The sequence below is a fragment of the Corvus brachyrhynchos genome, unplaced genomic scaffold (genome assembly GCF_000691975.1).
Source record: "Corvus brachyrhynchos isolate BGI_N302 unplaced genomic scaffold, ASM69197v1 scaffold218, whole genome shotgun sequence".
NCBI classification, from domain to species: domain Eukaryota; kingdom Metazoa; phylum Chordata; class Aves; order Passeriformes; family Corvidae; genus Corvus; species Corvus brachyrhynchos.
In genome coordinates this window covers 722589-744801 of record NW_008239321.1, presented here as the reverse complement: position 1 = coordinate 744801, position 22213 = coordinate 722589, and the positions used below count along the sequence as shown (strand labels likewise).

Genomic DNA, 22213 nt, shown 5'->3' with positions numbered 1-22213 from the left:
TGTTTTTTTAAAAAAAACCAACTTGTAAAGCATAGAGTTTTGACAAGGAGCCCTAAAGAGACAAAAAGGTGCAATGCCAGCATTTCAAAATCCCTTATCAAGGCAGGAATTAATTTTTGGTGTTAGTTACAGGGCTTAATCTAAATCAACTAAAAGCTGGTAAGAGAAAGAGTTCAAAGAATCCCGGGAACAAGTATGGAACGGGAACGTATGAAGGATTTAGTATTTTATATATGAAAACTGATTTGATTATCCTTTAACCCCAGGATATTTTTGAAAAGTGTTGGATTCTCTGAAAGAAAGTTCTGTTCTGAAGAGTTACATAAACAGAAACAATTCCTATTCTTAATTTCTTTGTATTGATTACAACTGTGAAGAAACTATTTACAAAGCTGTGATGTTTTGTCTTTAACCTGAAATAATTTCTTATTTTTTGTATGTTCCTGAGAGCAGACAAGGCTTGATTCCTGATCCCATCACATCGATGGGAAGTCACAGATCACAACCATTTATCTCTCTGGTCTGAGGGTTGAATAACTAAGTGACACCTTCAAAAAAAGGAACATTTTCTAAAAAACATTAAATACCAATGTACTTTCACTATGAAACAGAAAGTGCCAGCAAAAAAGTCGCTGCTCATCCTGATCAGATTATGCTGGATAACGGCAGAGCCTTTTTAAAATGGAAATATGTAATTTTTATTAGCTGTACCAGCAACTCTGCGCACATGGATGTGCATCTGTATCCAGAAAAGCCCTCGATATTTATGAGCCGTGCAGAGTAAAGCTACCACTAAAGGTAGTGAGAGTTAGCACTTTTCATCTTCAAAGAATTTTTCAAATGTTACCAAATTAATATAATTAGTTAATGAAAGATGCAGTAATAAAAGCTACCCTAATTACCTACTGTAGTCTTAATTATCTCCTTACTAATGCCCACAGAAGAAGGCTTCCACTTTACATCCTCAAAACATGTGCCAACAATAATTCTGAATACAGGCTTCTCTTTAAGTGCCTTCTAAATTCAAATTACATCCATTGATGTGTTTTCTCTCCCCGTTCATGAGAAGAAAATCTCTGGAAGTTCGAGGGGAAAAAAACCCCACGTGAATGTTAATAAAAATTAAAGCAAATTTTCTTCCAGAAATACACATGGAGATGCTTTAAAATGTTGTCATTAAAACATTTAATTTTAAAAATCTTTATCACTCCATGAAGCCAGAATTATGGGCTGTCTGGGCAAAAACTTCTTTACATTAAGTGGTCTCATAATTTAGAGTCAAACACAATTCTATCCAAAGGAAGCAGCCAAGAATCCCATCCAAATTTATCACAGATTTTTAAAAACAATCATTAATTTTGCTAAAACATTTCATGGAGATAAATAAATTTATCTGGGTTTATTACTACTATAAATAAATTGGGCAAATATGTCTGTGAAGACCACTGATGTAATGCCATGAGTCAGAGCAAAACAAGGGTGTTTTAAAAAGTGAAATAGTGATGTTTGAGCCAAATTGTTGGGGCATCCTCAACACTTTTTGGGTTTTTACTGAGCTCTTGCCCATGACACTGCAAACAAAAACCTCTGTACTTAGAGTTCTCTCTTGGTTTTGGTGCAAAGCAAAGGAAATCTTCTGGTTTTAACCTAATACATATGTTTGCTGCTCACATATGGCAAAATTCCTTTCTGGTGGGAACTTTTTTGCTGTTGTTGCAACACACTATATATCCAAGAAGTCTCCTTTGATCTTGAACTATTGCTCCACTACTCATTATGCTACTGATTCAATATGAAAGGCAAAATTTCTGTGGTTTCTGTTAAAACAATGGCTTTGTTTTTGCAAACAAAGTTTTCCACAACCTATATGCAGGGGCCAACATTACTGCAAGAGAAAAGAAAATCTATTATTTTACACAGAAAATAGTCATGGTGTTTAATAACACAAATTATTTCTCTATCCTATAGGTACACTACAATTGCTATTATGATTGTACAGAAAATTTAGGCTTTACTGCTCCTCAGGAACAGAAATTAAAATGCCTTAAGTGATATTTGACATCTCTCTTTCCTATTTTACTTTCCTTTCAGTGATCTCTCAGCCTGTTGCTAGCAGTCCAACTCCAGGATCTGGTTGGGATCAGCTTGGATGGGTGGGGGAAAGGGGAAGACCTGCAAAAGCTGCTCTTCACAGTGTCCTACTAGAATCTTCCTGACTAATATTTAATTTTAACCACTAAACACTATTTCATGAAGGGTGAACATGAATTACAACACAGAATGAAAATGCAAATTGGTAATACCTTTGTAAATGTGTCCCTACAGGAGTTGGTTGCCCGTTTTCTGCTGCCATTATGGAAAAAAAAATGTTTCCTTGGTCAGGAATCAGATAAAAGATAAAAATTTCCAAAGGCACAGAATTCATCAACTCCCACTTGGAATAACATGAGCTCCCATATACACCATGGCACGTTTGGAAGTTTGGCTCATTTTGCTGACATTTCAACATGGGAATGGAGATCTTGCAAAATTCTCCAGGCTGGGGATTGTTGGGGCATCCTCAACACTTTTTGGGTTTTTACTGAGCTCTTGCCCATGACACTGCAAACAAAAACCTCTGTACTTAGAGTTCTCTCTTGGTTTTGGTGCAAAGCAAAGGAAATCTTCTGGTTTTAACCTAATACATATGTTTGCTGCTCACATATGGCAAAATTCCTTTCTGGTGGGAACTTTTTTGCTGTTGTTGCAACACACTATATATCCAAGAAGTCTCCTTTGATCTTGAACTATTGCTCCACTACTCATTATGCTACTGATTCAATATGAAAGGCAAAATTTCTGTGGTTTCTGTTAAAACAATGGCTTTGTTTTTGCAAACAAAGTTTTCCACAACCTATATGCAGGGGCCAACATTACTGCAAGAGAAAAGAAAATCTATTATTTTACACAGAAAATAGTCATGGTGTTTAATAACACAAATTATTTCTCTATCCTATAGGTACACTACAATTGCTATTATGATTGTACAGAAAATTTAGGCTTTACTGCTCCTCAGGAACAGAAATTAAAATGCCTTAAGTGATATTTGACATCTCTCTTTCCTATTTTACTTTCCTTTCAGTGATCTCTCAGCCTGTTGCTAGCAGTCCAACTCCAGGATCTGGTTGGGATCAGCTTGGATGGGTGGGGGAAAGGGGAAGACCTGCAAAAGCTGCTCTTCACAGTGTCCTACTAGAATCTTCCTGACTAATATTTAATTTTAACCACTAAACACTATTTCATGAAGGGTGAACATGAATTACAACACAGAATGAAAATGCAAATTGGTAATACCTTTGTAAATGTGTCCCTACAGGAGTTGGTTGCCCGTTTTCTGCTGCCATTATGGAAAAAAAAATGTTTCCTTGGTCAGGAATCAGATAAAAGGCATAATTTCCAAAGGCACAGAATTCATCAACTCCCACTTGGAATAACATGAGCTCCCATATACACCATGGCACGTTTGGAAGTTTGGCTCATTTTGCTGACATTTCAACATGGGAATGGAGATCTTGCAAAATTCTCCAGGCTGGGGCTTTGCCCATCCCCACCAGTCAAGCAGCTCCCTGTTGCACCAGGCTATGGCTTCAGAGATTTGCCAGAAGGAGATGCCCTCGGGAAGTGTAACAAATCCTTCCCTTGAGGGACTATGGGAAGAAAGAAAGGGGTTCAGGAAGAAAAGGAATAATTTGACTCCAGGAACAGAACCAAGCCTCTCCAGCAGTAGGGGAAAAAAAGCAGGTCATTTTACATAAAAGAAAAAAATATATGCAAACATTTTGCAGCGTGGCAGGCTCTAACATAAGCCATTTTCATTTTTGACTATTTATGGCCAAGAGACTGACTGGCAGTACACTATAAACTTGGGATCATCAGCATTAGCTCCTGAGCAGTCCCACAGCACTTCCACATCAGACTTCACCTGGATTTTGGGTGTCTTTAGGAGATTCCCGGAGCACTCCTGGAATTGTCAATATTCCTATTTTCCCTGTTTTGCTCCTGTAAGATGTTGATGCGTTTTCAGCATTTTCTGTACATACCTAGTTGAGTTGACCACAGTTTTAAGATAATTTTCCTGCAAAGTCTTTAGCCCTATTAGAAATTTTTCCCTGTGAGGGTGGGGAGGCCCTGGCACAGGGTGCCCAGAGAAGCTGTGGCTGCCCCTGGATCCCTGGAAGTGTCCAAGACCAGGCTGGATGGGGCCTTGGAGTGCCCTGGGACGGGCTTTAAGGTCTTTTCCAACCCAAATCATTTCAAGATTCTATGATTCTAAGATATATCCCTAAAACACCTTGATGGCACCAGCAGGGCTATTTGTAGACTTAAAATTAGGCAGGGGCTTAAGCATTTTGCTGAGTCAGGGCTTCGCTGCAGGACATTATAAACGCAATTCTTTTGAAAGGCAAAGGATGCCATAAGGTCCTGCAGAGATAACAGTTCAAAGAAAACAGCAGCATAGTTGTAAAGTTGGGCATTTTTTGTCAAGGGAAGCCAAGGAGGGAATTGTTTTCACTTTGTTTTAGTGGCTCAGGTGACAGGAGGGAAAGGAGGCAAGGTTCAAAGGCTGTAATAAACTGGCTTTCATCTGCTTTTCTCAATGGGCCACAAAACCCAACAAGCAGTTGCCGTGGCCAAGCACTGCTTTGTCTATGACCAGGACACTTCGGAGCTGTTGTGATGAAGTCAATCAAAAGCCTGTCAGCTGGAAGATTTACTGTAATATTTACCTGGAGTATTTTGTAGTTTGCTTTAACACTGCTTCCCCTTCTTTCCAGCCTGCATGAGTGTCATGGTCAAGAGCAGAGCAGAGGCTGCCGAAAGGAGAAAAGCACTCAACTGTTTCCCCCTTGCACTTGCCGAGGTTTAGGCAGAAACACCAATGGTGCACATTTACCAGATAAAATGAATCTTTTAAACCCAAAGATACCATGACATCTTAAGCATACACTTATGAAGGAAAAGTTCAGAACTCCATTTTAAACCACTTATGAGAGGATTTACCAAGATTCTGCCTAATGTTCAGCTGACACTTTGTCAAAAACATTTATCACAAAGCTTTTGAAGTTTCTTAGCTCCCCCTGAGTTATTAAAACTTGAACTGCAGAGTTTGTTATCAGCCTCAGAGCACACACAAAATACATCAGGTATTTTTTCAGTCAACCTTTCAGTCTGATTTTGAGGCTATTATACAAAATACAACATTCCCAATCAGGTTAATGTCTGACAGATAATGCTGAGCGGGCGGAACTGCTGCACCTGATTGATCTGCAAGACAATTTTCATTTCCTAATTTGCTTTTTATTAAACACTTTGCAATCAAAGGGAACGGCAAGGAGTCTGCCATTCTCCGAGCAGGTCTCCTGTGAAGACCTGATGTCGGCTTCAACATTTTCAGGCAACTTCTTGAATTTCTGATGCTCTGTTGCAAGAACATCTAAAACATTGTGTCAATGCCGTGCTAGTGAAAAACTGCTATTGTGAATAGAAATGAAGCAGTAAAACATCTGGTTCTGCTGCTTGCTGTACTCTTAACAACAGTTCTGCAAAAAACAAACATCAGGGGTTCAGGCAGAATTTCCTGCAATGACTTGGAGAACGCCTGAGTCTTGATAAAGCAGATTTATCAATCACTCGCTGAACAAGGCAATCTTCCACCGCCTGGGGCTTCATTCCCAACCAAGTTTATCAGTAAACTGCCACTTTAAGTGGGTGTTCGGACACTTCACACCTGGAGCCAGCCCAGAGGTTCCAGCAGACCCCTGGTGCTCTACAAATGTCTCTTTAAAATGCATTGCTCACCACAGATACACAAAGAGCTGGAAATATAAACATTTCTAACAGGCCTTACAAAGCCTCTTATTTTGATATGCTCTTTTAAAACAGAAATATGAAAGGCTCAGATATTTCTAATCAATAGGCCAATCTGATTCCCAGTAAGAATGAAAGAAAAGCTATTTATTTTGTGCAATCAAGTGCTCGGTATTGCTGCAATTCTCCCATTACATAAAATAACACCCATTTTCTTGCACACAGGCACAAACAAAGAAATCGAATAAAGTCTTTTTACCTTTCAAAGTAACCTTAATCAACAAAATTAACTTGCAAGGCAAACCACTGCTTTTTGAACTGAACAAGAGTAAGCTTGACTCAACACATGTGAGATGTGAGAGGCAGCAAAGTAATATCTGCTAAAATTATGTCTGGAAGCCAAAAATGGGGTGATTCTTGACAGGAGAGGATGCACACTTGGAAATTCTTTTATTCAAAGTCTTTAATGACCTCCAACCCAATTACATTTGCAACAAGACATGACAATGCAGTTGCTCCTATTTAAAAGTATGTGTGAAAACGGAGCATTTTTGAAGCCTGAATCTTTTTTTTACTTTTTAATCATGTTGAGATGAAGCTCATTTACTTAAAAAGAAAAAATGAAACAGAACGTCCTCTGCAGCTGGTCAAACAGATTACGAAACTCTAATCTCAGTAGCCTGAGGAAAACCAAAACAGTTTTTCAAGTATCTATTTTACAGAGCATTAGCTTTATACTTTTAAAAAGAGGCATTAACATAACTGATCAGAACATCCCAGAACGTTTCTGATCTAGTTAATCATATGACGTTATGACAGAGATTCTTGCTGTCATAATGCCAATGTTTCTAAACATTTCTAAAATCCTTTAAGTTCTTCTTTTTTTTTCCAAATTAGACATGGGTAAGATCTATTTCAGTTTCTTCAGAAGTTTTTCCTTCCATTTTAGAGCTCTATAAAACTGGTGCAGAGTATTTTAGATAGACAGACACATACACACACAGCAAGGAACAATGTCCGGCTCCATGACCTATTTAAATGTTTCTTTTAGCTTTTTATACAAAACATTTTGCTCTAATTCCTGCATAACTCATTTCTGGGAGTCCTCACCACCTTATTTCTTTAACTCTGCTGTATTCTTTACAGCTAAACTGGAATCATCAATAAAAAAATCAGGATTTGTCTAGTTTAAATTTATTTGGTTTATTTCCCTTAAAAGCAATTATTTAAACATTCCAGCCACACTTGTTGCAGCTCTGAAGATCAAGGTTTATTGGACAAGCTTCCAGTGGGTCTGGGCCCCTCTAAGCCAGCCCTGGTAAGATCAGACTGAGGATTCCTGGGAGAGATTCCTGACACAAGCACCTCTGCAACAGGAAACAAACAGCCTGTGCTGGACCTTTTGGTGCTGACAGTTTCTCCAGGATAGGTAAGAATAAGGTGTAATTTATACACAGGCAAGCCAGGAAGAAGATGAGAGGAGAAAAACACTTTCCAAAGCTATGGCTGTGCCTCAGATATCGCTTTAGTGGGGTGTCAAGAGCTCTTATCACAGTTGTGACAAAGCAGATCTGATTTCCACTGAGTGCTTTTGGGGTTTGTTTGTTTGTTTGTTTGTTTGTGGGGGTTTTTTGTTAAGTCAGTTTCAACTCAGTTTTGAGCTGAAGACTCTGCTGTTTCAGTGTGCAGATCTTTCTGGCAGAAAAGTCTTACATGAAAATGCACAGGCAGGAGAGGACCTCAGTCCCACACAGCATGAATTCTGTTGAGGTACTTGTGAATCTAACAAGCATCCACAAGATATTCTCCTGCTTTTGCTTCCCAGCAACACTCACAGGGTCCTGACAAGGCAGCTGAAATACCCCCAAAAAGCACACAAAGCTTTTAAAAAATATATATGTAAATAGTTACAAATATTCCTATATGGATGACATTTTAAAAATACAAAAGCATTAAAAATAACAGAAAACAGATCAGGTTCTGAAGTGCCATGAGTTTCTCATTTGTGCAGCTACACATTAACGTCTCTCACCCGACCTGCACAGCTACTTCATGCATCCAAAAACCTTCCCCTTATCACAACTGAGACAAACACTGCAGGAAAAACACTATATGGCACAGTGTGAAAGAATTCCTGTATTGGTAAAGTTGCATAAACCTCGATCTGTTCAGGGTCTGATAGGGAAGCACAAATGAGCTTGGCCTCTGCTGAGATGGAGAAGGGACATCAGCTTTTCACTTCCATCACAAAAGCTGAGTTAGAAACATAAATGAGTGCTCAGCAACACCAAACTTGATTTGCAAATGTACATTTCCATACAATGATTACAAATAGACACAAACATTGAGTAGAAGCGATGTGTTACTCTGGTAAGAGGAAGAAAACAACAGATCAGGTAGGAGTCCCTCCTTGGGGCTCAGAGCACAGCTGTGGTCAAAGCTGTTTCCAGGCAGACAGTTAAAATCCACTGATAATATCCAAATTGTTAAATAGTCTTCAGTAATTGCTGTTCTACCTTGCTGAATTAAAAGTGTAAAACTGGGAAGGACATTTATGACACTGACAGTAGAAAGAAAAGTAAGAGGAATTTAAATACAGCACATACAGCTGTTTTCAGGAGCCAGAGAGTGTCAACACATATCCTGGATTTCTCCTTCCAGCTGCCTGCAGAGTCCTGGCTTGGTCCAGTGGTGCAGGTGTTCCTGCAGGTACCTAACATTTGTCAGCTTGAGTTCTTATTTATACAGTTCCATTCTGCTCCTCCCAGGCTTCTCAGTAAGCAAACAAACTCACTTTTCATGTTCAGTGTTCTTGTTTGTACTTTTACCCTTTCTTACATAACAAACCTGGCAGAGAGCAGAGCAGGGAGAGTGCCCGGGGCTCCTGCTGTGGGTGCAGGGGGTTGGACACTCACTGTGGGCATCACCCCTCCCTGAGTGAGCACATCCTCTTCCTGGGTCTCCTCCAGGTTAGATCCTGGTGTGGAAAGGTGGGTGCAGGGTGACGAGGGAGTCACACTGGCAACAGAAATGAGAAGGCCAAGGCAAACCATGGTACCACGGGTGGGAGTTCATGGGCACGCACGTGGAAAATGGAAAGGAAAACATTACAGCACTTCAGGATTTAACATCTTTTCAACAATTTTAGTACAGACAGATAGCACAACCTTCTATTGAAATGAAAATGTGTCCCTGAGACAGCGACTCTCAGGAGCCTAGATGGACTCAATGATCTCAGAGATTTTTTCCAACCTTAATGATTCTGTGAGTCTGTGAGTCTGGACCAGCACCACTGCCCACTTGGCAAGTGCACAAATGATGTGTTTTCCTAAACCACAGGATATCTGCATGAAGTTTTAGTGCTGCCATGTCCTAACTAATTACTTCCCTAGAAAAGGGACTGGTTTGTTTTCCCTTGATCTGGTTCTAGAAGAACTTGTATCCACTCCTTTTTGTATCACAGATGAGCTGATCTGTTTTCAGGATACGATGAGTGATGCTCTCCTTCCCCCCACACCAGACTTTATTTCTTTGGGATGGTGTGAACTGTCAGACAGCAAACCCCAGGGCAAAAATGAGCTGGGACTTCCTGGCAAATCTCAAGAGGGAAGAGAACAGGGCATTGCAAGTTTTGTCTTCTAAGGCCAACATGGCCTGGTTCGAAATCCATGATCTCATGCCATGCTGGGCCAGGAAAATGGCATATCCAGGGCATGGGTTTCCAGCATAAAATACAAGTGAGGTGATCTGATGTGACTCTATTCACCTGCCAACAGCCCTGGCAGAAAAATCAACAGGTTCTGGGGATGAGCTGCTGCTGGAGGCAAAGCAGGAACCATTAAAAGAGCTGCCCTGACCTGTGAGGAACTGGTGTTTTTGCTTTGAACTTCAGCAAATCTTAATGAATTCTTCATAACTGGCAATCCAGGGTTTTCACTGAGGATTTATTTCTCTGGAGGTGCCAAATGCAGGAGACAAATTCAACACTGGAAATACAAATTTGGGGTCTCGCAGTTGGTTGTCCAGGCTGGTGAAGGCAGTTCCAACACCACTGCAGGTCACTCTTTGTGCTGTATCAGGAGTTCGATTTATAGGTAAATATGCGTAAGTGCTGAAGAATTTGGTTTCCTAATTATTAAAACATGTTGATTTAACGGAAGTTACTGACTTCAGTGTAGTGAAAGCTTAAACTAAAAGTAAGAAGAGACAGTTTTAGTAACAGAAATGTCTTGGGGTGACCTTATGATGTGTATCCCATATCACTGCCTATGCCCAGAAATTAATTCCTGTGCCTTTCTATGCCTCTAAACTGAGCCTGAGAGGGGGAAGGAAAAAACTGAGCAAAACTTTTTCAAAGCAGTTTGCAGCTTGTTCAAGGTCACACACAGATAGCAATGGGTTTTCCCCGCTGCGGCAGGGGAGGGAGGAAGCACCCGGCTTGCTGCTCCCAGGACAGTTTTTTGGCCAGTGGTTCAGCTGGTTTTTTTTTTCTCCGGAGAGAGACTGAGAGTTAAATTTTTCCTTCCCTGGAATTTCGGATTTTTCCTCTTTTCTACTGGACTGCTTGATTGCTTCAACATCAGAGCACATCAGGAGGACTTTCCACCGGGCACAAAGGGCCTGGCCCCAGGCCAAGCCCCAGCTTCGAGGAGACCAAAGGGAGGACTCTGACACTTTCCCAGGTTTTTCTCCACAGCAAGAGATTTTATTATTTAGCATTATTTTCCTTTCCCATGTGTTTGTTAAATAAATAGTTTTTATCTCTTTCACTTTCCTTTGAGGAAAATTTATTTTTTCCCGAACCTGGTGGGGGAAGGGTGGTTGTGCCTTCTCTCAGAGTATATTTCTAAATTTGGCCAAACCGGTACAAGAAGAAGTTAAAAAGTGGTTATGTCCTCCTTACTCAGAGGAGTAAGGTTTTGGTTGTACTCATCCCTGCTTTACTGCTCTTCCACTCCTCTGTTATCTGGCAGTTTTGGAGGGGATGCTGCCAAGAAGTTCATTTAAAATCCTAAATTTTATCCTGTAGGCAACACTTACTTCAGTTTCCTGAGAATAAATTTCACAGACAGAGCCCTGAAGAAGAAAACAGGTGAGCTCTCTTTGCCTCATAAATCAGTCAGGCTTCCTGAAGAGGCCAAAGATACAAAACTACAGACGCCTGCACAGAAACATTTCAGAAAAAGCTTCAGCCTTGAGGTTCACAGTCTTCTCCATAAACCTCAACTCCTGAGTCTTCCTCATGCATGTTTTCAAGGGTCAACAAATCAAATATTTACTGTCTCAGATCCTGTTCATCAGTGAATCAAGACATGATGGTGCAAGAATCAGCAACAATGAACTACTCCCAGGAAAGGCATCCCATGCTCCAATGCAGGATGGAGTATGGATGGGAAATGCACATCCACATGCAACAGGCTCAAAGAATAAAGTATATTTTTAATAAAACTAATCTAGTTTTCCATCTTAAACACATGTGCTGTATGAACACATAGAGGCAGTTCCTCGGGCTGCAAGGCAACAAGGTGTATGAACAGAAAATACTCACTGTACAAATTTTAGTGGGAAAAGGAGCAGAGAATAACACACAGAATAGACTTTTTCCTTTTTCTGGACTCCAGTGCTATTTTGGCTGCCAACAGTACACAAAATTTCCACTGAAGGGCAAGTCAAACCAATTTCCCTGAGAAAGGAGGCATCCGAAAACTCGCTGAGGTTATTCCATTAGTGCCTACGCATTCTCTAAGCGGATGAGCAGCTTCACTTTGAATCCATGTCAAACCACAAGGACTGGCTGATAATAACATTCAATTAAAATGATCTCGTCCTTCTAGAAAAATCTGGCTAACAGCTCCACCTCACCTTTTCTAGCTGGGCACAATGGGGCGATTGATGCTGCAAGGAAACAGGATAGGTTTGTACCGAGGAGCCGACAGGTCAGGTTTGGTGACAGTGTTTGCAGGTTTAACCTCTTACACAAATTTCTGAGATGAAAAAGCCACTTCTGCTGAGCACACAACAGTGAGAAAGCCAGAGTCAGAGCTGGCAAACACCAAGCTGAGCTAATTAGACAGGTGTTTTGAAAAACCCCAAACTTTACACTTGACGCATATTTGGACCTTTTGATGTCGTACTTGGTGCTGCTTCACACCATTCAGGGCTCCAGAGAAAGGCAGGAGCTGCTCCCCTGCTCAGCTCTGGGGGTGAGTTTGCCATCTGATCTACTGAATATACAGATAAAAGTCGCCACAGACCTTTTTCCCTTTTCAAGTGCAGTACTGTCATTTGGAAAGTTCTTTTATTCTCAACTCCACTGACGCAAGAAAGTGGCAGGAATATGGCAGCTTTGGCTGCTTTCCTTTGGTAGCTCTTTGTAAGTAATCCTTTAATGCTAAGAAAACAATAGGTATTTTCATTTTGGATGGAAAAAACAGTCCAGTTATAGAAAATTAAGGCAATGCCTTTCAAAAAGTCTAAGAGTGCTACTGACCACTTGATTCTTCTGCTACCCTGCCTTTAAATATTGGTAAATAGTTACCATGCACAGCTATCAGATTCTCCAGGTTTCTCTTGTTACGCTCAAGAAAAGCCCAACTATTATGAAAATGGTTAAGTTTAACAAAGATATTTCTATTTCCCTGTGATCTGCCATTCAAAAGCGTTAGCCAGTCATTTTTTAAAAACCACTCTTGATATTTGATCTTCCTGAGTTTCAGTTACATATAAAGCTGGAGAAAATTCTAAGTGGAATCTGAAGATTTCTAAAGTCAACACTCATTTTGGCAGGAGCATTTTAATGCATAAAGCTGAAATCCTCAGTGACTCTCTCCTGCTGATATCCCTGGAGCAGCCAGCACCATGATTAGCACAAAACCAAAAGCAACCTATAGCAGAACATACAGCTCTGCAAAACAAGGATGTTGACACAAATGCTGGAAGTGGTGTAGGCACAATGGGATCAGCCAGGGCAACCTGGTGCTGCTCCAGCTCACTCCTGGGATGAGCCACGCCATAAGAAAGATATCTCAGGGAAAAGAGATGTTGATAACAAAGCAGGTCCACATCCCCAAATCCCTGCTTGCCAAACCCTGCAACCTGCCTTGCTGTGCCAGGCTCTAAAAACCTTCACTGCAGAGTTATAAATGTTTGTGGTCCGCGGAAGGTTTGCTTTGAAGACGTTGCTTTCCCCGGCACTCTTTTGTTGGTGGAATCCATGGTTCCCACAGATTGTGTTTCCACCTCCACGGCTGGAGAAGCCCTGCAGTCAAGGCTGCAGTTCCAGGAGCAGGGAAGGAGGCTGCGTTCCAGGAACTCACTGGAACTGGAACAAAGCACAGCCCTTGGAAAGCCTACGCAGCCCTGTGCACACTGTTTTACAGATGCCCCGTCTTTGGACGGCATTAGACACTTGGTTTTATCTTTATCTTTTTTTTTTTTTTCCCTCTCCAGTAAAGTCTCAGACTTTGGAGCACAGGCTCTTCCTCCCAGGCGTTCTGCCTCCTAACTTCTGGGTATCTCCCCAGTTCTGTCTTTTTTAAGCACCACTTTCTCCTCCACATAAAAGTCCTTCTGCTCTTTGGAGAGAAAAACATCTTTGATATGCAGCAGTAAACTCTGCATTTCTGTGAGCATCACATCTTAAAAAACCTGATTTCCATTTTCTTGTAACACAGTTCTAAACACTGTCTGCCCTTCATTACAAACTGTGTGGGCTTATATCAATATTACTTAACACTTACTAATAAGAGTGTTTTGTCTGCACCTTTTTAATTACCCAGGACCCCTCTCAGTGTTATTACTCCTGTCTTGTCAATTGAAAGCAGTGAATTTTATGGCTGGTTTTGAACTATTTTTCCCCATTTTTCCAGTGCAAAATTAGTGTAGTCCACATTATTAAAAGAAAGATAGTTTAGCTGCATATGACTTTATATTTTATTATGTTTTTATAGAATCTTTAACTCCATAATTTGGAGACAGGTGGCATCCCTTCTGGGGCTAACAAAGGATAAAAAGCACTTCATGCAGCAAAGTGCCTTCTGGAGGGAAAATATAACACTGAGGACAACAATGATAATGTAGGAAAAAGAAAAAATACCAACTTTTAAACCTGTCAGATAAATCTGGACTGCAGTTCAGAGGAAAAGGCAGGCACTAGCTCTAGTCTTTTAAAAAACTTGTAAGTCTGATTTTGCTGTTGGCCATGGTAAGTTCTTCAATGTGTTGAGACATGAAAAGTCAAGAAAAATGCCAGAGTGCAAAGCTTGCTGCAGGAAAAAAAAAAAGATGACTCAATTCTTTGTCTCACAAAGCATGTCAAAGATATTATGAAGTACTTACAGATGCTCAGCCACTCAGATTGCCTGGCTGGCCAAACATCTGAAACCCTGTAATTTTGAAGAGAAGGTACTATGCTTCAGACAATGAAATAATTTTTGTGGCAGCAGAAAAAGAGAGATGATTTTGAAAAGAAGAGTTTTTTAAAATCAGAATTTCAGTTGTGATCAGTAACTAAGCTTAACACGAAAGTCAGCCTATTTTAATTATCATTTATAATGAATGCGACAATACAGGCTTTTAAAGATAACCATGGAATGGAATCATGAGACAGAGCAGAAGAAAGAGTTGAAAACCTCAGGGCTAAACCCTCATTTTTCTAACAGACAGAATTTGGGTGAAACTACTATTTACATCAACAAAGACTGTGAAGAACAGGTGCCCCAGAGTTTGGACCCCATGAAACAGAGAAAGCAAAGCCATAAAAGACCTGCAGATTTCATTTCCCTATCTTTTGGAAGACATGACCTCCTCTGCTGATCAAACAGAATATAGGAAGTTATGATCAAGATAAAGTCATTTGCCTGGTAGATGTTAAGGTCTGCTTTACAATGCTAAAGCACCAGTGTTGGTGCCTTGTAATTCCCTGCTAATAAAAGACACTGCAGAGTTATGAGTGTTATTACAGGCTAAAGTCAGTGACAAAGAAATAAAGATCCATGAAAAAGCACAAGATTTAACATCAAGATGGTCCCTTACAAGTCTTTCTTTCATCATGCCAAATGGTTTATCATGGTAATGTTTGGCCACAAAGGCAATTAGAAGGATTTGAAGTCTCTCTGGAGAACTTTGTGACACGCACATCTCCAAGGCTCTGTGGTGACTGACAGAATTTGGCACGGCTGTGGCCACAGAACCACCACCAACAGTGGGGCAGGTTCTGATCAGATGTCTTACAAGACATGAGCCAGTGCCAATAGGGACATGCTGACCTTCTTTTTACAGACATTGCTGGTAAAAAAAAAAAAAAAAAGACCAAAAGACCTCCATCCAAGTTAAAATAGAAAATGCAATAAAATACTTTAAAAATCTTATCAATAATGTGGGTCTGTTGACAAAAGTTTGTTCTGAGTTAGTGGTTGAGGTTGTAGGAGTTAATTCTGCCACCTCAGTGTACCCTGGGGAATAAAGCAAGTCAAGACTCCCTTACCAAAAAGCCCTTGACACAATATATGTCTTTATCCTAAGAGTTTTAGATTTTCATTTAGAGTTTACACCAAGATTTCAGGGTTTTTTCCCCCTAATTAATGCCCTCTGTGCTATCAGTTACACAAGATCACAGACTTCTCAGCGCTTTGGCCACAGAACCACCACCAACAGTGGGGCAGGTTCTGATCAGATGTCTTACAAGACATGAGCCAGTGCCAATAGGGACATGCTGACCTTCTTTTTACAGACATTGCTGGTAAAAAAAAAAAAAAAAAAGACCAAAAGACCTCCATCCAAGTTAAAATAGAAAATGCAATAAAATACTTTAAAAATCTTATCAATAATGTGGGTCTGTTGACAAAAGTTTGTTCTGAGTTAGTGGTTGAGGTTGTAGGAGTTAATTCTGCCACCTCAGTGTACCCTGGGGAATAAAGCAAGTCAAGACTCCCTTACCAAAAAGCCCTTGACACAATATATGTCTTTATCCTAAGAGTTTTAGATTTTCATTTAGAGTTTACACCAAGATTTCAGGGTTTTTTCCCCCTAATTAATGCCCTCTGTGCTATCAGTTACACAAGATCACAGACTTCTGAACCACCAGTCATTACAGTCTTAATTTCCACCTTTGCCACAAACCTTGGGTGAAGTCAAGGCTCTGCCCTCCTCTGTCTCACTCTTAAAACAGGACCAAAAAAGCTTCTTCTCCAGATCAGGGCAGCTTAGGTTCTGTGCTCTCAGATGCCGCTCCTCCCCTAATAAGCACTAATTAAGGGCATTTAAACCACTTAGATTTACCTTTGCTTGGGACTTTTAACCAATAAATTAGAATTATTTATTTCTTACCAACTCCAACCCTGGCTCTTGCAGAGTGCAATGCTGGTGTTCCAAAAGGTGTTTTGAGGACAAAAACTAAATATCTCTGCAGGGCTGCAGTCACTCAGTTCATGCTCCCAGAGATCTAATGTGCTTTTCCTTTTAATAAAGAATATTATTCGTAGTTACAAGTGGAATGTGCTAATAAACGTGGCTGATAATGAAATAGAACTAAAAGCAAAATTAGCTTGCGGATCAAATTTTTAAAACCACAGGTTTTTTGATAGAGAAATTTGGTATGTTTTATAGTTGCATGGATGATATTCACTGTGTCGATAAAACCCTCAATATTTAGCAGAAGAAATGATCCTTTGGCTCCAAGATACAACAACATCTAACAAATATAGAGGATGTCAGGCATACTCAATGCCCACAAGGGCCCAGACAATTTAAACCCAGAAGTTTTCCCCTTTGTTCTGCTATGGCTATAAAACATAAAACACTTCAACTTTTTTTTCCCCTCTCAACATTTTCAAACATAACAATGAAAAAACAACTGTTTCAAAATTTTTCACATGAAGGGGAACATTATTATAGGCCATTCTTTCCTAGAAATCTTTTAAGTCTTATTTATTAACAGAATTAATCTGATCATAAGCTGGCTGACATACAAAGTGTTGACATATGTCATCTTCCAACCATGCTTTGCTAATGAAATTTTGGTGTTAATTCAGGGATATAACAGAATCCTGGAATCTGTAACAGGAATCAAACAACAATTGTGGTTCATCTGGCAAAAAAAGCATCATTTCCCCCCTTTTCTGTTGTGGGTTTGTCGCTGTATGCTCTCCATCATCCATTTCTTTCCAGAATCTACTTTTTGATGTGGAGTCCCCACTTGGCCATCAACTTCAGCATTAAAATGCTCTGAACATGTTCTGCAGTTCCAATCCCAGGAAATGTTTTGTACTTTTAATCCCGGAATCCGAAAAGATTTCATAAAAAAGTAAACAACTAAGCCTAAACAACTAAGGCTGGGATTTCATAAATAACCTCCAGGTATCTTTACGATGCCACCAACTTCTTGTTCTGCCCAGTCCAGTAACCAAAAGCAGCAGAGAAGTTTGGTAAATGCTCTGACCATTGGAATTACCAAGCTCCAGGCTGCTGTGGGTAAGTCACTACAGGGATGCAAGAAACATAACTTAAAAAAAAAAAGTTTAGCCCACACTTGAGTGCCCAGGGAAGCTCCTGCACAGACATTCCCAGGAGTTCAGTGCCCAGCCCCTCACTGGAGGGTGCCGGCTGCTGTCCCAGTTTGAAGCATCACAAAGGGGTAAGAGATGTGGCAGTTCAGGCAGCTTTTCCAAACATCTGCAGGGCATTAGCACAGCTCTGATCCCAACTGATCCTGGGGCCCAAGGCAGTGGTTCCTGATCTCTGGGGTGAGCACAGGTGAGGCACAGCGCAGTGACCAGGGGAGCTCTGCTGATTTGCCCTCTCAGCCCCAGCTCAGTGTCCCTGGGCTCTGCTCCAAAGAATTTAAGTCCTGGTAAGCTCAAAGCACAGACATCTCCATGGCACTGAAGGGTGAGCTGGGTTTTTGGGGTCAGACCTCAGCTGCTGTGGGCTCTGCCACAAGACATTGCTACTCCACGGCAGTCAAAGTGGTCACCCTACAAGCCACAAGAGAGAAATGTGATGAGCCGAAGTTTTATCCTGATTTTACGAGTGATAACAAGTTCGGCTTGCCCTTAGGCCAGACCAACCACGGCCTAACACAAGTGCCAAGGCCTTCAAGCATTTGTCTCAAACCGACCCAAACTGAGGCCACTGAAGCCAAAAGCGTTGTTCAAATTGGGTTTTTAGGTCATCAAAAGAAGCAAAATGTTCTTGAAAATTTCATTTATTCTTCTTGACTAATATTTAAGATACTACCTTAAAAAATATTGAGTTGAAGGAGATGGGTGCAATTGTGCAATAATAAATCAGAAATCTTTTACTAGCAAAGAGACTCAGGAATTTGAATTAACATCAAAATCATGTATTATGGCATCCACATCTGGATATCACTTTACTGTCTAAATCCAAAACTTCTCTGAGAGACAGTTGGTTTCTGTAAAAATGTATTTCTCCCTTTGAAAGGAAATAATAATTGGAAGGTCTTACAGGAAGCCACCCAATACCAATAGAGGAAATTGCAATCTGTTCCTCAATGTTAGTTTAAATCAATGTTATATTTAGCAAAGGCTGTTTTTTAATGATAGTATTTTCATTAGCTTTTACCACACTGAGTCTCCTCGAAGGCTTACACCATATTAAGAATTCCTTTGTTTGTAGAATGTTTCTTTAATCATCCCTCGAGGTCTTCAGCTTACCCTAGGTTAGATGTTGTTCCCCATCTCCAGGACATCCAGAATTCCACTTTCACCAAAACCTTTTTTTTTCCCCCAGGCCAATAAAAAGCAAAGTATTTCTGCATATGCTTGCCGAGAAATATGTGTGGTTCTTAAAAATACTAAGTGATCAAATATTAAAACCACCTTTTTCTGTTTCCAGAAGTATACACAGCATTTTAGCTTCCTAGGAATTTTCTGCTTGGGGATCTGGATTTCAGTAAATTTCCATTAAATCAGTGGTTTCAAAGGAAGATTTTTTTTTAAAAAAGTACAGTATTAATGATCCTAAACAAAATTCAAGAACTGCAAGCAAAACAGCTCTTCCAATTTCTTCTCCAAGTTGACAAAATCTTTTAAAACATACTCCCAGCACCAGTGCTAAAAACTCTCTGGGACACTGCTCAGAAATCCTGTGCAGAATTTCCCTGTGGTTTTTATGGATTTCATTATATTGTGAGGTAATAACATCAAAATTAAGTTTATAATAGCTGAACACAGATTTACATGCAGAAGGGTTTCATACCACCTATAATCACTAGTGTTCAAAAACTGGTGTTGCCAACAGCTGAATTATTCCACTGAATGTAACTTAAGTGAATCCAGAAATTCAACAGTAGAATTTGCAGCAGAAGAAAAAAGCTGCTGAAGAGTCTAAACCATGTTTTTCCAACATGTAACTCAAGAAGGTACCATGATAACTTGAATTACACTGTGTTTCTGACTCTGTGGAAGATGATTCCACTGTCACAGGGTCTCTGCAGATCTTGGTGGCCACTGGAAAAGTGAACTACAAACAGTCCATGTTCCTAAGTGGTAAAAATTCACTTAGACCTGAAAATAATGTGATTTACCTGTGTTCTATCTGCAGAGTCTGGTGATACAATAACCTACCTGTGGTGATTCCATTTGGGTAACAGATTAGAGCCAACGTTTTTATAGTTACATCTTTCACAGAATGATCAGAAAGAAAATTCTTTTCCTCAACAAACACACAAATATAGGCAGACTTTTTCCTTAAGAAAAAAATTATCATTAAAAAATTGATGAAAGAAACGGAAAAGCACACTGCAGATGATGGGACAGTAATGACAACCTAATGCAAGTCATTCCAATATAGAGGACAGCATTAACTGTACCACAATCCAACAGATTTCCAACATTTAAAACCTTCCATGGTATCTCTTAGGCACAAAAAATTAGGTAAATTGTAGGAGTTGATTTTTTCATGAGTTCTTACATTTAATAATGTAATTCTTTGGTACAAGTAAATGTCTTTACAAAGGAAAAGGAATTTCCTTCATCTAGACACCCATACATTTTCATTGCCAACATGAGCAGATTACATGAGTTTCAAAATTTTTCCATTGCTCTTTACTACTCCGAGAAGAAAAAAATGTTTACAAACTAATTCTGCTCACTTCCACAGGTGGGATTCTCTGCAGCCACTTCGAGTCAAGGTGTCAAAACAGCAAGAACAGAATCTGGCTATTCAGTCTTAATGAAAAAGGCCAAAGAATGCAATTCTAATGCAAAATATGTATAAATCCAACAAACAAAACTATAGTTAACAAACACTTTATTCCATTAACATTCAGCATAGACTTTGCTTGTATTTTTCAATGGAGGCTAAGGACAAACTTTCCTTCAATGCAGCCTTAAACATGAAAGTTGGGAAGGTTTGTGAAAACCAGGCTGCAGCCCAGGCCATGCTGCTGCCTCACTCTCCTACTTTTCACCTTTCCTCTCTTTCAAGCCCTGAAAGCACAGCATAAAGGTGCTGAAAATACACTAAAACATCAGGGCCAGTACAAAAAGAAAGAGAACAGGAAAGATTCAAGTATTTGACTGACGTGGATGGATTAGATTTGCCAAATCCAGGCGTTTTATGCAGGCATAGGATCAGCTAGAGGAAAGGGAGCCTGAGTCATCAGCTCCATCAAAGCCAAGGTCTGGGGATGTCTGGGTGAGCACTGTGTGAACAGGAACCATTCCTGCATTCAGAACTTTTAATTACCCTCACCCAGGCATCAGCGACTGAAATCCCCAGATTACCTTGATTGCTCTGTCATTATCTGTCATCAGCTGCTGCTTCTCATCTTCCAACTTCTGTGCAACTTCCTGGAGCCGCTGCTCCGCCGCAAGCTGCTGCCGGCTGTTCTCCTCTGTCAGGGAGGAAATGGTTGTCTTCAGTTCAGCTATCTCCTGAAAAGAAAGCAGCATGTTAAAGCTCCCCTCAGTAAAAGACATGTATTTTGCATGTTTTTTTATATAAACATGGCACTGGCAAGCTCTGCTGTGCAAGCTGGATGTTTGAAATTAGCACCCTGCACACTAGCAGGGCATGAAATTCCACGCAGAGAAAAGGAATAGAGCAAGGCTCTAAATGACAAGAATCGCTGAACACAAAATATTTGGAAGTGTTTTCCACTAAGACATTCCAAAATATTTACTTATGAGAACAAAGCACATCTGTGATCTTCATACTCAAGCCTGTTCCCCGTCTCCCACCGCTCCGAAAGCAGGAGTGTGAGTTTACATTGGGCTGGTGGTGCTCCTCTTCCAGGAGGAAATTTTACAGCTTGATACTGCTGAGAAGAAAAACACCCACGTTCACACACTGGACTGAAATTTAAACTTGACAGTGAAATTTCTGAGCTGCTGAAAGGAGCAAATTTTGCTGAGCAATACAGTGGGGACCTGACTCCACATCTAGGACCTTCATCTAGACCTTTTAGGTGATTCACTCGTGATTTGTTGAATTGTATTTGCTCTACCTTTTTCATCACTGGGCAAAGTCGTAACTAACCCTGATCCTTCAGGCATATTTACAGAATTTTATACTGACATGTCATCACACAGAAAAGCACTTAAACATGTGGGAGAGTAACTGACTTTAATGTATATATTCAAGCTTAAGGTTAAGCTGCTGTAACAGCGTATTATAGTCTAATTCTAAAAGCACTTTAGCACACAGGCAGTCCAGTATTTGCCAGGCCTCCTTACTGGCAGAGAAACATTTAACTACGTTAATTACATGGTTATTTAGGAAAAAAAAACAGTTAAAAACCCCCTAATAATAGGCCAGGACTAGTGTAAGAAGAAATGCACTACAAATGAAAGTACTAATATCAGTGAGAAAGGGGAAAAGACCTGACTAAAACCCTGTAGTAAATTTATTTCTCTACCTACCTGAAAATCCCAGGAAGTAACCCAGATTATGTGTAAAACCTATCTTTGTATTTCTGTATTGCTTTTCTAAAAAACAAATACATCTTTAAAAAGATAATACCCACTAAAAGGAAGGGTTTTTGAGACCACTATGCCAAAGTTTAGAGATTATATGGACAGGGTGTAACTCTCTAGCCAGAATTAGGCAGTGTCTCTGGGTTTGCAGTTTAGGTCATTGTTTAGAAGACAGATAATTTGCAGAAATGTGGTTTTACCTGGTGTGCAGGAGAAAGCAGAAGAAAGCAATGGATCATATAAATTATTAAGATAACAACTTGAAGCCATGCAAACCTATAGAATTTTGTGTCCCATTTTGTTACTTTAAAAGCAAACAAAGTAACAAACTCCTCAATAAAGACAAAACTGAGATTTAAAGCCTTTACTGGGTTAAGACCCTGGTCTAGCACAGGAGTTCTGCAATGCATGCAAGGAAATTTCAGCAG

At 40.1% G+C, this 22213-nt stretch overlaps 1 protein-coding gene across 4 annotated transcripts in view; it reads right to left on the bottom strand.

The window, feature by feature from the left end:
• CEP112 (centrosomal protein 112) overlaps nt 1-22213 on the bottom strand; it is a 158394-nt gene that overhangs the window by 21674 nt on the left and 114507 nt on the right. For all 4 annotated transcript variants that reach the window (XM_017740768.1, XM_017740770.1, XM_017740769.1 and 1 more), the window contains one exon: nt 20595-20744. In XM_017740768.1, coding sequence (XP_017596257.1) covers nt 20595-20744 — 150 coding nt within the window. The remainder of the gene's footprint in view (nt 1-20594; nt 20745-22213) is intronic.